Here is a 16445-nt window from a genome sequence, read left to right as displayed (position 1 = left end):
CGAGCACATGCGCGAGTTAGAATTAGTTATCAAATGCAACCTGCGTCCGTGCATAGCTGTATGGTATGGAACATGGGTACACTTGTAAGACCACAGGGGTTTGTTACATTCGAAGACTGGATGGGTCCTGGATCACAGGGGCACATAAAATCAATGTTGCGGAAACGATGGTTCCTTACATCATTATTTAAAAAACGCAAGAGTGCAGTTGACGCCTTTGTATATAATACGCGTATGGTATACAAAAACATCATGATATTCGGAAAATATATTTTATACATATATGTCCGTAAAATTGACGGTAAAATAAATAGTGGAGTCCTAAAGGGCGGATAGTTGGCTCTCGTGGGACTTCTTTGAAGGAAGTAAGAGACAATAATAAATTGATAGTATAGATCAAGTGTAGCAAAAAAATGCATGTTGTCATTCGCGCAGGTGCGTCACGTGCGCTTAATGACTTCATCAAGATGGCCGCCCAGATAGTTTGCTTTCGGCTTACAGCATTTACGTGATTTAGTTATACAATTGAGAATGGGATATTAAATTTACACATATATAAATTTAAAAAATATACTTACTTTTAACATCTATATTCCATATTTTGCGATTATTTTGTTATGTAAATGTAAATTTCTCTTAAAAAAAAAGAAAAGAATTGTGTCAAAAACGGCTTTATAACTACAAGATTTATAAATTTCGAAAATCTTATATGTTTAACAATTATTTCAATCAATATTGGGTATAATGACATGGTTTATATGTATTTAGAGGTCACAAATAAATTTACTGTATTTTTTAAATGCAAGTTCCGGAACTGCATTATCCGTGTTTGGGCCGAGAAATTTTATTAGAAGAACTTCCGGTCGAAGTTATTATCCGGGAAAATATGAAATTAAGGTAGCTCCATACTTTTGGGAAAACCCATGTCATTTTTTTCTAACAGGTCTTATTTTCTTGCATTTTTCATGTAGATTTCAAATCTGTAAAGATAAATGGGTGTTCTCGAACTACATTTTGAGATATTTGAGCTTGAAATATACCATCCACGTCAATTTGCTGGCCGAAAATAGAAAAATTTATAAAATTATGTTTTCTGTAATATTAGGGTGAATGTAGTCTCAATCCTGTTAATTTTTTGTCCTAAATTTCTAACGATAGAACAATATACAAAACTCTTGTATTTTTACAAATGCTAACTAATTTTGTTTTTTCCAGGACCGTTTCTATACGTAATTATCATGTTTTGCCATATTTTCGCCCGTAAAAAATCAATGAATAGGCCAAAAAGGAAATGAAAACCCATGTCAATTTCACAATATTTGTATATGATATGCCCAAGATAATATATTTTTCAAATATCATAAAAAACATGAGGTTCTCGTTCAAAGTTTCACAATTTTGTAAGCTTGAAGTTTGTAACTCACAACCCTACCCCGATTTCATCCAGTGCTAAGATGGGTCATATTTGACTATTTTTTGAAAATCATGCCGCAAAAAAACATTCCACATCAGTTCATATGTTTTTGTGATAGTATATATGGTTTATGTCTGTTTGTTTTTATGATTTTCTCCAAATTTTGTGTTTAAAGGAAATCCGTTTGCGATTTTTTTAGAATTCCGGAATTTCGGTCCGGCCGGGTCCCCTCTTATCATTTATAGCGACGAACGGCACTTCCGGTGTTTGAAAATCCATTCCCATTTACGACAGGGAACGCAAAAACCTCAGAGATAGCATATAATTTTCACTTCACTGATTTTATTTGATTTTTTAATGATTTTAAAGATTCAATATTATATGTAGACGATTTTCACATATTGAAAAAATATCCAAGTGGGATGTCGTAGGCGTATCGGAAACCATTCTGGAATTCAAAACAACCTCCGCAACTTCCGGTAAAGCGTCATATGAATTGGCGCGGTTTTCAAAAGTATGGCCCTACCTTAAGAAGAGGAATGCTACTCTACGTGTTGTTTTTAAGTTTGTTCACTTCAACAGACACTAAGATAATATTATGTAAATGAAAAAAAAAATATAATTTCAATTAGTGATTTAGCATATAACATATATTTTGTCCACTCATAGCAGTGTTATGTTTTCCGCCGTCATCACTTGCAGTATGAGCCTTATATTCATATGCATTCATGTAGATATTTGTAGCACATTAAGTCTCAGTTCATGTATTTTATAAGTTAAACATATTCAATTGGCTTCATTGAATTATTTCGATCCATATACCAAACAGAAAGCATGTTGTAATGTCCCGTTACGGATAATAAACTATTCTGGAGGAGAATGTAAAATTAGAACCACTGTCGGTTAGAGCTTATAAAATTCCGGTTTTTGTTTCCGGATTTAGTTCACCACTACAACTTAGTTCCTTCTCAAATATAACGTTTTTGAAGTTGTGGCAAAGATGTAAAATTATCTTTTTTTCTCTATTTTAGTCTAAAAGGCTAAAACAACGTTTGATTGACTACATAGCTTTCATTATATGTCAAAGCAAAACCGAAGAGCTTTTGGTTGAAGCCCCTAAAAACCATATGAAAGTGTTTGATATTATCAGAGAAAGCGCATGATATTCTGATAGTATATAAACTGAATTGTTTTCCCGATTATCATCAGACACTTCGTTTTCTCTTTTTGACAATAATGCAACTTGGCATCGTTCTTGTTATCAGAATACAGTAAATAAAACACTCATCAATAGAGCCAAAGAACGATTCAGAAAGAGCCTTTCTGACGGACAAGGTGTAGCGTGTGATGAGGAGGTCAACTTGAACAAAAGTTTCACAAGATCCTTGAAAAAACCATATGAGAAGGACGTGTGCGTCTTCTGTCAAAGATTTGGAACAAAACGTTTACCTCTTCACAAGGTAAATATATGATAATAATATGTAAATTAAATTTTCACTTTTGAATCCTATGACAAAAATCACATTGCCAAACATACTTCATTGTAATGCATCGCTTAATTAACTAAAGAGTGGTAGGAATTCAAAGCCCATGTAAACAATAAAATTAAACTCTATTCTAAAACAGACTTGTCTGCGATTAAAATGTATGAATATTCATATAACCTATGAAATAATGATATTTAAATCATGTCATTTCAATAGGCTATAACTAAATCCAGCATTTGTAAATTTAGGTTGCTAATATGGATGCTGGAAGAAATCTCATGGCAGCCACGAAGAAAAGTACAGATGCTGCATTGAAGGTAAGACTAAGCACTTCAATAGATCCCTCTGATGCCCACGCAATAGATTAATGTACCACAAAAACTGTTGGACGACATCTGTGTCTAATGTACTACGAGAATAACAGCAAACAACGGATTGTTCTACTACGGTAATAGCTGGAGAAATAGAGTTCTTAACCCTGGTTGAAGACCTCCTAAATGATGGACATATATTCTCAGCATTGCAACTCTTCAAAATACATTTGAAAATATAAGACGCTTGAATGGTGATCCTTCATCAGACATTTCAAGAAAATCGTTGAAAAAACTTCTTATCAATGAAATCATAGATTTGGAGTTCAGTAAGCCTCCAAACGTAAACGAGGCAGAGCGAGTTTTTCGAAAGGCAACCAGAGAAAAGGCAATCTATGAAGCAGAAAATTTTGATGAAAGCATACACATAAAGATATCTACAGTGTAGCAATGAACATAAGAAATGCATCCTATCGTCAGAGCCTTGGCATTTCTCAGGAAGCTTCAATAAAGATTTGCTTGCAGGGAATCACATTCCTTCAGACCTTTACTGCCTATTTCGATGGATAATTTCTGGCCCAGAAAAATATGTGACAAATGATTCCAGTTGCCCTGTAATCGATTCAAAGGCAATGGCACTTTCACAGAACACCATGTTTGCTTGTTTGTCATCAACTGAATACAAACTAAGACACACCAAAGAATGGCCTCTACAACTGTCAGTCGGCGCAACTGTACATCAATCAATACGTAGTAAACGGTTAATTGATTTTCTGCACTCAGCGTCTCTTTCTGTGGACTACTAAGGTGTTCTCCGGCTTGAAAACCAAATAAATAGCAAACCAAGTAATCAGAGAAATCAATCAGTACAATGGAATATTTTGTCCCGTCTAACTTCGTTAAACACGTCTATTGACAACTGCGATTTTTCTGAAGATACTCCGGATGGAAAAAGAACATTGCACGGAACAGCAATGGCGATATATCAACGTAAACATAAAGATGACGATGAACATGTTTTCAGGATTCATCCAGATGTAGACTCTTCCCAGTTGGACAAACTGCCTGCGAAAAATAACATAGGTGATGCCATGTCCAGTACCAGCCAATTCCAAACCAGATTGCCCAATGTATCCTTTGGCAGAACCATTGAAACATTCTTCAAGCTCTAAACTGTCACAGGCTATCACCGATATTACATGGTTATTGGCAAAATCTGTGTGTCGGAAAAAACCGAAAATGCACTTACAATGAATATCCCAACATGGAGTGCATACAATTTAAACATAGCCGATGGTATGTCTATAACGTCTGTGGCTACTCCGCCAATTCTGACTGCGCCAGCACATGAATGCTCAACACTGTTTACTGCCTTGACACAGGCTCAGGGTATCACCAATTACATAGTTGCTGAAGGCAAAAGGACTGTCATCACACTCGACATGGGACTGCTCAAGCCGGCCACACAACTGGTCATGCAGAATGCTGATTTCCACAGGAAACTTCGGCCTGGAGAGCTCCACACAGTAATGGCAATGCTTCGTACCATTGGGTCTTACATAGCAAATAGTGGGCTCGAATCCTGCTGGATTGAAGTAAATATGTATAGCTCTACAACCTGCAAACAAATTATCGACGGTGGACATGTAAAGCGTGCTGTAGAGGCACACACAGTGACCTTACTATCTTTATTTGAGCTGTATACAGAGGTACTGTTCAATGAATACCCGACGATTCTAGAAAGTATACAAGCTAAGATTCAAGAGTTGGACAACGCATTTGAAAAACGCCAAAACACAAAGCTAGTCCATGCCGAGCTTGTCTCTATTTTGGTCGAGCTAGACATCATGTCAAAACTAGAAGATTATGACAAACTATCAGCAAATAAGCCCATGGCAGTCGTAATACAGTACATGGAGATGGTATTGATAATGCTTCAATTCATACGCTCGTTTCACACTGGCAGCTGGGAATTGTATTTCCAGTCGCTTGAGCTTTTTACCAAGTATTTCTTTGCTTTGGATAAAACGAATTATACAAGAATGATTCCCTTGTACTTGGTTGAAATGCGCGCGATCAAAGAGGATGATCCCGAATTTTGGACAGAATTTGCAATGGGAACAAAAATGAAATACCATATTGTGCAATTGGTGCCGATCACGCCCTTGAACATGTGAATAGATGGATGAAAGTCTCCGGCGGTATAGTGGGTATAAGATTGAATGATACAGCCCGATCCAGGTTCTTTCTTGTCTCACCACAGCTTTCCCATTTAGTTAACGAAGTAAGTGACTGTGGACAACAAAACAACCTTACCAGCCATCATCAGGACAACAAACCTTGCTTATCGAGACAGGAGAAAAGTGTTGTGACTCTTACGGAAGTCATGAGGACATTTACAAACCCGTTTGACTACGCAGGAGAAGGACAACATCTACATGAGCGATTCCAGAATGCACGCATAAGAACTAATGAAGTGGCTCTGTGGGCATTGATGAAGAAAACCAAACTTAAAACATGGAAAGAAAGCTGCAAAAGGATAAAAATTACAGCGAATCAAACTATGATAGAGCTGCGAGAGGATCGAGGACTGTTTGCTCGAATACTAATAGCAGCAAGATCCCGACCAGAAATAAATGCTCAAGAAAGCATTGCCACCTACGAATTATCTGTAATTCCCCGCGCATTGTTTTCATCTGACGGAAATCTTTTACATTGCTCAATCAAAAGTCAACTAATGAGTATCCGTGAAAATATATCCAGCAACAACAAAGTTGAACCGACAGCCGAACCTCGAACAGATGATTATAACACAGCCGTTGTAGATGGTATGGTAGAGGTACAAGCGATGGGGAAGCCGCATTGGGTGAAGACGTGTCAAGATTTAGCTGAACATTTCATGCATGTTATTAACAAGAAGTACTTGCTTAAATACAACGAAGTGTTTGATAGGTATGATGTCTTTAAAAGATGCCACAAGACGAAGGCGACTGGGAGTGAAGGGGTCAGTTGCTTACCATATAACTGACAACACCAATCTGTCCAATGTTCCTTTAGGGAAACTGCTGTCGCATTCATCTACAAAGGATATGGGAACATTTTCAGGGAAAGGCAAGCTTTCATTTTGGAAGGCATTTCAGTCTACTGATGAGCCAGTAAAGCACGTGTTCGCGAGTCTCGGAAAGACGGATATCACAGAAGAAATGCAAATCAAGATCGAAAAATTCACGTGTTCTCTGTATTGTCCAAAAACATCCATCACAGATATTGGACAACTGCTGTGGTGGTTGTTCAAACAAAAACAAGCCGAGGCTGAAAAACTACCACCAACACGCGCAGCGCTGAAACAATCAATCTTAAGATCCCAATTTCAGGCCATCATTTGGAACAATGACGACATTGCGTGCCCTAAGCTTCCATCACCTACTAAGTTTGGATGGAAAGAAGAAAATGATGACTATATTCCTGTCATGACAACTCTCCCTCCTGCACCAGCTGCAATGATTGAACTTATTATATGCAAGTGCAAACAAGTCGTTGGACATCCAATAAGTGCAAGTGCACTCAGAAAAACTCAGAAGACTATTATGTTAAGGTTAGTCTATATCTGTATAATTCAGGTATACACTTGTATATGCCAAAATACCTAAGGCAATGTTTTTAAGATTAACCTTTGCCCTTATAAAACTCGATGTAAATGATTTGCTTGTCCTATCATTGTACATCAATTTTAAGATTTTTCAACGAATATGAACACAAAATTATAATCTAGATGTTAAAAAATGGCTGTTATAGTGGGCCTCTTACATTGTATATAAGGCAACATTATATACACTTAATAGAAACAGGTTTTGAGAATATGTGTAACACTGTATATAATTTGATATGTTTTCTGCCATCAGTTGTTACAAGATGTGGTTGCTATGTTCACCATTTTAAATTCCGATAATATATCCACTTCGACTGGAGTGTATATATTAATTATACGGATTAGATGATCATATTGATGAATTACTCTACATCAGCCCTTTTACATTCAAAATTATTTTCCCGAAAAAAATACTGTGATAATTACACCATTTTTATATTTCCTTTAAAATGGTTGCTATTGTTACCATTTCGGATACTTATTATTACCATACTTCTGACTGAATGTATTTCAATTAAGAGAGTTGATTATCATATTGCCATATAATTGTGCAACAACCTTCTATTTAATAAATTATTCCTCCTGACAAAACCAACCATTGTATTATTAATGGCATTTTGTGTTTTCCTTGCAAATGGTTGCTATGGCCGCCATCTTGTATATTAATGATTTTTTTTCCTCACTTCCGGTGAAGAAATGTATTACGATTTATTCACATAACTCAAAAACAGAAAATCACAAAAAGCATTAAAGAAATACATCATTAAAAATATATCATTTTTAAAATATTTGCTTGGAATTAATGTGTTATGTGTTTATACAGTTGTTATATTTGGTTGATATGACCGCCATTTTGATGACGTCATAAAAATTACCAGACACGGTTGTCATAATGACAACAAGCCTTTTCTGGCTTAAGACACCAAACACTTTTAGAAAATCACCACCTCTAGCTCCCTTCAAAGAAGTCCCATGGGATTCCTTTAGGGACTCCACAAAAAGGAAGCAAACAATACACAGTTTTTGGAGAGGTATTTACGACCTCGCCTTTGTGATCGTGGTGCAAAATTCTCTTTCGGTCAATTTCCTCAATTTAGCGGCATGAAATTGCCGCATGAAATTGCAGGAGGCGCATTCATCTTTACAAGAAAACCCTTTACATAATACGCATACGGAGAGAGCTAGTGCCAGTATAGCAGAAGGTATGGACATTGTTAAGCATAGGCAGAAATTGATAAAAATGGCCGACTCATCAGAAACTGGTTGGAAAGTCGTCGAGGAATACGAAACAAATGCTTTAGTGGAAGATTCCGAGGACGAGAAGCGGATTACTAGGGCAGAGGCTAGGGCGCAACGGAAGATAAAAAAACCAGAGAACCACTCGACAGAAGCGTTATTTCCCCTATGGTACCCCCGCGAGACAACACACTCAAAGCCAAGCGGGTGCAGCGGACACGACGACGGCGGGTGCGAGCAGGCGACCAGGATTGTGCTTCGCGTGCGGAAACCCCGGTCACTGGAGGGTAGACTGTATGCAGAAAGGCACAAATAAGAAAAGTAACACTTTTTGTTTTTGTGTGGAAGCACGTTTGTCAGTGAGCGACGTATGTGTAGCGTATGAGGATATGTTGGGCGAAACACGTGTTCTGCTTCAGTGGGTAATTTTACTACCGTAGTGGGGTCGACATGTGAAAGGTCAGGTTCGAAGGTCAGGTCACCCGTAGGAATGTTGCGTAGTGCTTTACATGAATGGGGGAGTATAGATGCATGTTCGAATATTTTAAATGTGATACGTGACGGTTATAGGTTACCTATGTATTCAATGCCGGATTGCATTGTTTTAAGAAATAATAAATCGGCATATGACAATGCGGGTTTTGTACAGCAGGAGATAGAAACATTGCTTTTGAAAGGTTGTATAAGAGAAGTAGATACTATTCCAAAGGTGGTCATCCATTGACTCTAGCTAGCAAGGAGAAGTTGCGTTTGGTTTTATATTGTCGATACATAAACCCTTGTTTGTTTAAATACAGGTTCAGGTACGATGATTCATCAGTAGCAATAGATTTGTTTAGGAAGGGTGACTGGGTTTTTACGTTCGATCTCAAATCAGCTTATCACCATATCGAGATTTTTCCAGATCATAGAACATTTCTAGGATTTTCTTGGGTCGTGAACGGCCAGGTGAGATATTTCGTTTTTAACGTATTGCCATTTGGCCTTTCCACAACAGGGTATATTTTTACAAGAGTCACCCACGTATTGGTCAAATACTGGCGCTCAAAGGGTCACAGGGTTATCATGTATCTTGATGACGGCATCGGGGGTACAGCTACGGCAGCTGAGGCTAGCGACCTGAGTAGGTCGGTACAGGTCGATTTGATAAGATTTGGGTTTATGATTGCAGAGCAAAAATGTAGCTGGGTGCCAAGTCAGGAAGCTATATGGTTGGGGTTCCGTTGGTCATTCTCGGAGGGATTGGTTTTATCGGACAGTAAGATAGAGAGGTTGAAATCATTCTCGGAGGGATTGGTTTTATCGGACAGTAAGATAGAGAGGTTGAAATCGGCGTTACGTACTCTATTGGATAACGTATCGCGTGATCGATGCTAGATGACAACGAGGCAGTTGGCTGGACTAGTAGGTCAGATTATCGCTATGAAGGTAGCTATGGGTCCTGTCGTCAGAATGATGACGAGGCATATGTATGCCAGTGTGATGATGAAGGCAAGTTGGGATTCTAACGTTTTGATATTAAAGGAAGCTTTAGACGAACTACGATTTTGGTTTTACAATGTTGAAAGTTTGAACGGTGCTCAGATAGACAGGTCCTACAAGCATGATTTAATAGTGTATAGCGATGCCTCTGCTACAGGTTACGGGGGTACATATTGCACGTAAATAAAAGTGAGGTTCTGGGTGAATGGACAGATTCAGAGAGCAAGGAAAGCTCAACTTGGAGAGAACTGGAGGCTGTACGTCGTATGCTTTTGCATTACAATGGAAGCCTGGTAAGGCAATGCCTGGTAGGCAGAAGGTGTTGTGGTATACCGATAGTCAGAATGTAGCTTCTATATTGGTAAATGGTAGCAAGTTACCGATACTGAATGAGAAGGCTGTAATGATCAGAGAGGATTGCCTTAGCAGAGGTCTTAGATTGTTGCCAGCCTGGGTGCCAAGGGCGGATAATCAATTGGCGGATAGATAAAGTAAGACGGCTGACAGTGATGACTGGTATATACGGAACAGTGTGTCCATTGAGCTCAATGAGAAATGGGGAGAGTTTACAGTAGACAGGTTCGCTAATTATAATAATGCAAAATGTGAGGTTTTCAACTCGAGGTGGTGGTGTCCTGGGACAGCGGGCATAGACGGTCTGGGTCAGGTCTGGGCTGGCCAGAACAATTGGCTAGTACCGCCCCCTGCTTTGATACCGAAGATTGTTGATAAAATGATGTACGAGAAAGCCATGGGTACTCTGGTAGTGCCATACTGGACTTCTGCTCCATTCTGGCCTGTGATAGCTCCAAGGGGAGACAAATACGCGTTTTTCGTGAAAGAGCATAAAATATCACCTTCGGGCAGTGTAGTTGCCGGAAAAGGAAAGAACGGGGTTTTTGGTAGGGACGGGGGTCCGCAGATGATTGCTTTAAAGCTGAGGTTTTGATCCATATTGCTTTTGTGATTTCAGGTGTCGGGCTACTCACAAACATAGACGAGGCAATCAAGCGTACATGGCAACATACCTCCCGGACACACGATTTGGCCAAGAAAATGGCGGGATTCAATTTAAAAGGGAGGAGCGACAAGACTGTTGAAAATTATTATAACGCGTTTAAAAGGTGGGAGGCTTTCGCAAAACAGGGCAACGTTTGTCATCTTCCCGCACAACCGGTACAAGTAGCCTTATACTTGACTCATATTTTGGATACGGGCGGATCTGGTAGCATTGTTACTGCCGCAGTTTACGGAATTAAATGGGCGCATTCGATCAACGGATTCGAGGATCCCACAGTGAACAGTTTTGTTAAAAATTTGATGGAGGCCGCTAAAAGGCAGGTGCGAGTGCCCAGGAGGAAGAAGGACTGTGTGTCAGCGAACATGTTAATATGTTTGTGTGATATTCATAAGGACTCTAGGGACATTTCAGTGGTGCGAGACTTGGCTATGATTGTTTTATGTTTTGCGGGATTTTTAAGGTACAATGAGTTGAGTGAGTTGCGATGCGAGGATGTGGCATTTCATGAATCTTGTTTGAAGTTAAACATTAGAAAGAGTAAAACGGATCAATATAGATTAGGAAACGAGGTGGTGATTGCGAAAGGTAAGACTGTGGCATGTCCTTATTTGATGTTAAAAAGGTTTATGGGTCTGTTTGGAGCAACGGTGAGTTCAAAAGATTATTTGTTCAAACCACTGTTTCGTAGTAAGGCGGAATGCAATCAGATATATAAACAAAAACCTTTGAGCTATACAAGGGCCAGGGAATGCGTTGTAAAGAGGTTAAACGAGGTAAGTAAAGGACTAGACTTAGGGTTACATTCTCTTAGGGCTGGCGGTGCTACAGAAGCTGCTAATGGCAATGTAAACGAAAGGTGCTGGAGAAGGCACGGAAGATGGAGAAGCGATATGTCAAAAGATGGCTACGTGGTCGATTCGCTCCAGAACAGATTGGAAGTTACGAAGCAACTAGGGCTGTAGATTAATATGCACTTGTAGATAATTATGACTACCCTTTCCCGTTCTTTTTTATATCTAGATGCCGAGCAGCTAACTGCATACAAATTGTTTGTTGTTATTTAGTTATATAGTTAGAGAGTATATGGAGGACTTTTAAATTTCCCGCGTTTCGTAGAATAGCGGGAAATATTTGTCATGCATTTACATAACGTACACGTGGCATTGTAGAGCACGTGCGGTTTTTATTCGTCCAATGAGATTAGGTGGGCTAGCAGGGTATCAGGTAGCGAGGTTTGGTCATTCTAGCGTTCGGTTAGCTACAGGAACGACCTATTCAATTTAACCTTTTTAGGTAAGATTGATATATATATATATATATATGTAAAAAAGAACCATGTCCATGTGATGGTTTCCATATACAAAAAAAGAAAACACAACTAAAAAACTGTTTTATAGTTGTGTTTTCTTTTTATGTATATATATATATATATATGTAAGTAAAAAAGAACCGTGTCCATGTGATGGTTTCCATATACATAAAAAGAAAACACAACTCCATATACATAAAAAGAAAACACAACTCCATATACATAAAAAGAAAACACATATAACATATACATGGCTGTGTTTTTGTCAAGGCCGGTTTGCGTTTTGTTTTGCGTATTTAGCATCTTTAGGCAATCTCAATGATCAATGGGTGGTTGATGATCGGGTTTTTATTCAATGTAATAGAAATCCCAGCGAAGTATAAACCTTAAGCATTGGGCTGGTACACCTCCTGTCACCCACAAGCGGTTTTCAGGTTGGGTGTCGGGCTTGGTTTATTTTATATAAGCTCGATCTGAGAGGGAAGGTGTTGGGTGAGCATAATATGTATTCCTGTATATGGAGGAAGTATAATTTATACACAATGTACAGTGTATGTCGCGGGAAGGGTTCCGATTGAGTTAACAATCAAATTTTATATTGGGAAAATAATTTTTTACTGAAAAGAAAAGGCAGTGATTCAAGGATTTGAACTCCACCTGCAATTTGATTTATCTGAAATACTGACTCGCTAACCATTCGACTGTTTCGTCGCATATATATATATATATACTCCTCAGAGTCGGTATACTGATGCATAACTCCTCTTCGGTTAATATCTATTAAGGATCACTGTATGGAATCCGCGCCGGTATCCGTATATCTAGACAGCAAGAAAACTGTATTTCAGATTTCCATAAATTACAGATGATAATAGTATGAAAACGGTGTATACATGCATTTATAGATATCAGTATGATGTATATGCAACGCCCTTTATGGTAATTTTGGCATAATTGCATTCCACGCCGATAAACATTGGGTGTCGTCAGATTTGTTGAAATTACATTTGAAAACGCCCTTTAGCGGAAATTCTGAAGCGACAGTTTTCAGGTATACACTATTCCGCTATCAGTGTGCCATGCACATACTAATTCTTGTCCAAAATATTGATGCATTATCGTAGCAATGTTGCGTATTTGGGTCCATACTTTGAAATGGTGAGCTACGGTTTGGATTTTTTTAAATTTCGGTTTGGATGGATATTCTTGTATGTCTTAATATTTCATGATACTGTACCAGTTTGCTCCTTAGTATACTTTTTATTGGGTTATTGAACGTGCTTTTTCATAGACATCTTATGTTCTTTCAGTTGTATGTTTTGTGTATCTGTAGCAGGACTGGGCTATTTAAATCATCAGTAACTTGTATAGCATCTAGTAATTACTGAGGTATCCCAGGATATATGAGATAGTTCAGGAGTGTAGAGATCGTAAGTGATCCGAACCCTTGGAATATCGAGGATGCCTGAAGACCAGACCCAAACAAAATCCGCCAAACTTTAATTTTCTCACGTTCAGTTTAACTCGCGAAAACTTTGATAACATTGAATGACCAGCTGTACGGTAAAGAACAAATATGAAAATTAAATAGGTGACTACAGAGATTAACGCAAGAAGTTATGAAAATGCCTATACACCACCTACAATTATATCTAAGAAGTTCTAGCTTTCGCGTAACTTGATGCAAAGACTTGAGAGATGGGAATACCACGTCTGATTAGTTTAAATTTTAAGGCTACCATTAAATATTCCCAAGCTTAGTAAAACAGACGCCTGGCCAAAAGATCACAATACAGTTTTAAGTCTAAATCAGTCTCTCTGGACTCTTCCCTAGTGGTCAGAGATTTATAGATGTAAGATGGGTAACGTCTATTTACATACATTACCGATTACACAATATTTAAATAGCCGTGATCCATCTTATATATGTCATCACCAGGAACGAGTTCATGTGCTTAGACATATATACTTGTAGCAAAATCAAAAATCACGTTACAAAAATACCTCATACATGTATTTTTTGGCTTACCATGAACTTAGGTCTAAAATTGTTTTTATGAACGTGGATCCTGTTTTCATATGCAAATCATTGAATTTTCTAGTTCTCCGCCAGTAGACATTACTTTCAGATCTTATTCTCTAAACAGTCAATTTAAATGAGCAAAATGCTAGCTTTTGAGAATTTCAAGAGGCTCAATGGTCCGAAATGCTTTACGATATTGCTGTATTTGTAATACTGGTAAATTACAAAGAACCTTAATTTAATAAACAACCCAAATCTTTGTTTTGATTGCAAAACCAGCTACGATTAATTATTTAAAGATAGCAAATTCCCCGAAACGAACACGTTTTAAAATGTTTCAAACTTGCTTTACTCCGTACACCTTTCCTGCTATACTCCGTTCACACGTTATTTTGATATGACTATATACTCCATACACAAGACGACTAGATTATGTATTGAAAACGGCATTTATAGTACAAATAATGTTGTTATATCGGTCTCATCGCAATAGTATCGCTATTATACAACATATTGCTAATATACAATTAAGATCAGCCAGGTCGAATATTTGGTATAAAATGAAATTGTTGTCCGATTTCAACGGGGTGTTCTCTGAACGCCAACATATGTATCAACAGTTAGGTGTTGTTTTATGAAACAATAGGATGGCAATTATATACCGTTTCATATAAGCTGTCTTTATATTTTCACCTGTAAAGTCACCTGAGATTTACCTGTATTTCAATCAGTATCATAGGTTTTTTTTCAAGTTTTATTATAACCAAATGCGATACAGCATATAGGCAACAATATACATAATTATATTAAATCAAAATTCACATATAATATATAATATATAAGATGGCGGAGGACAATCCCATACACATAAATATATTATAAAGAATCCCTTGACGTGTAAGTTCGTAACAAACATCTTAATAAAGGAGGAACAATACAAAAATAATAAATGTATTTGCGACGTCACCACATATGTGACGTCATAAAAGTACACTTCAAAAAATAAATAAATAATCATTAATCAATGATTAAATAGCTAGGTGTTAAATAAATGTACAGGTAAGTCAACTTTCGTTATAACGTTTCACAGAGAGGAGATTTTCCCTCATTTCCGAAGCATGAAACAAATATTTACTCAATTTATTTAATTTTTTTACACTTTTACACGAAAACAATTCTTTAAGCTTGTAAACACTCGGATGTCGGTAATAATACTGCTTGATATAAGTCCTTCGTAAATCAGAATATGCAGGACAAAGTAAAATAAAATGGACCTCGCCCTCAGCATCATTCTTATCACAAACTGTACATAATCTCTGACTCCTGGGAATGTTACTATAGCGCCCAGATTCTATATTAAGGCTGTGTCCTTGCATCCGGAATTTACTTAATAAATTTTTAAATCTAGGGTTAATTGGCTTAGTTAATTAATACTGGATACAAAAGGTATCAGCGATATGCTTATATAAATAACATTTGGAAGAAACATCAAAGGCACTGCGTAATTCTTGAATGAATACATCATGGACACGTTGAGCATACAATTGCGAAAAAATATTTTCATTTAGTACATATTGCCTAGTCCAAACATAACTAAAACCCAAATTACAAAGTTCATGTTTAGCATGATGAACCCAATTAACTTTGCAATTAGGTTTTCTTACATTCAACTCAACTAATGCATCGTAACATGATTTTAAAATACATAAGGTAAGGTAACATTGGTGGGCTTTGGGAAATAATTCCTTCAATATATATCATAAAATCATACACTTTGTAAATCCTATGAACTAATAAGGAGCCACAGGCGGATTTATATTAAGAACAATGCATTTTGGGTTCCAGGTGAAATATCTTTTTACAAATAGTATCTCAATTTTATCAGAAAAACAGGTTTCTCGATCAATGTATATTCTAATGTAACTGTATTCTGTATTGACATAGTAGTTATCCAGGGCTACATTCTTAGCCAACTTTCATTTCTTGTGACCGTGCATAGTTGATTTCTGTTACATGTATCGCATAGACTTACAGCGTTAAGTATTCGGTTAGAAAATAAGTGGAGAAAAACAATATCATAAAAGTTTAAATTAATTTTGTCGGAAATTTTGACCTGCTCATTATAGTTTAAGTTGGTAATCTATCGAAGCCGACACAAACACACATATATGACGTTTAATAAACATTGGTTATAATATATTATTGGTTTTTAATGCTCTATATGTATTTTAGATACAAAATATTTTTAGAAGTCAATAATGTAAAAATACTAAATGAAATGAGATTGAAGACTGTTACTTTGGGTCTAAACCATATTCATTTTAATACACATTATAGATGTTAATATAATGTTGCAATACTGGCAAAATTATTTCAAGTCCATATGTTGTAGGTTTTGTAATTCTCAAAATGTTGGAAACTTTTAGTGCTCAGAATACCAAATTAACAGTTTTCGTCTTTTTCTGTTTAAAGATTATAGTACATATACCGATTTGTATCTAATAACAATGTTT

The 16445-nt window shown here is 37.1% G+C and overlaps 1 protein-coding gene and 1 long non-coding RNA gene across 3 annotated transcripts in view; one reads left to right on the top strand and one right to left on the bottom strand.

Moving 5' to 3' along the window:
- Positions 1 to 16445, bottom strand: part of LOC138334712 (uncharacterized) — a 228754-nt gene that overhangs the window by 24434 nt on the left and 187875 nt on the right. The gene's annotated exons all lie outside the window — the stretch shown is intronic.
- On the top strand, positions 9984 to 11922 carry LOC138335717 (integrase/recombinase xerD homolog). Its single transcript, XM_069284876.1, has one exon. It carries the CDS (start codon positions 10636 to 10638, stop codon positions 11560 to 11562), a length of 927 nt encoding a protein of 308 aa, XP_069140977.1. The 5' UTR covers positions 9984 to 10635; the 3' UTR covers positions 11563 to 11922.

Source organism: Argopecten irradians, chromosome 11 (assembly GCF_041381155.1).
Source record: "Argopecten irradians isolate NY chromosome 11, Ai_NY, whole genome shotgun sequence".
NCBI classification, from domain to species: domain Eukaryota; kingdom Metazoa; phylum Mollusca; class Bivalvia; order Pectinida; family Pectinidae; genus Argopecten; species Argopecten irradians.
Note: the sequence above shows the minus strand (reverse complement) of the source record. Positions and strands in the feature narration are given on the sequence as shown.

What these genes read in the sequence shown, in the direction of transcription:
- LOC138335717 (XM_069284876.1), top strand. Translation starts at nt 10,636, where the DNA reads ATGGCGGGATTCAATTTAAAAGGGAGGAGCGACAAGACTGTTGAAAAT.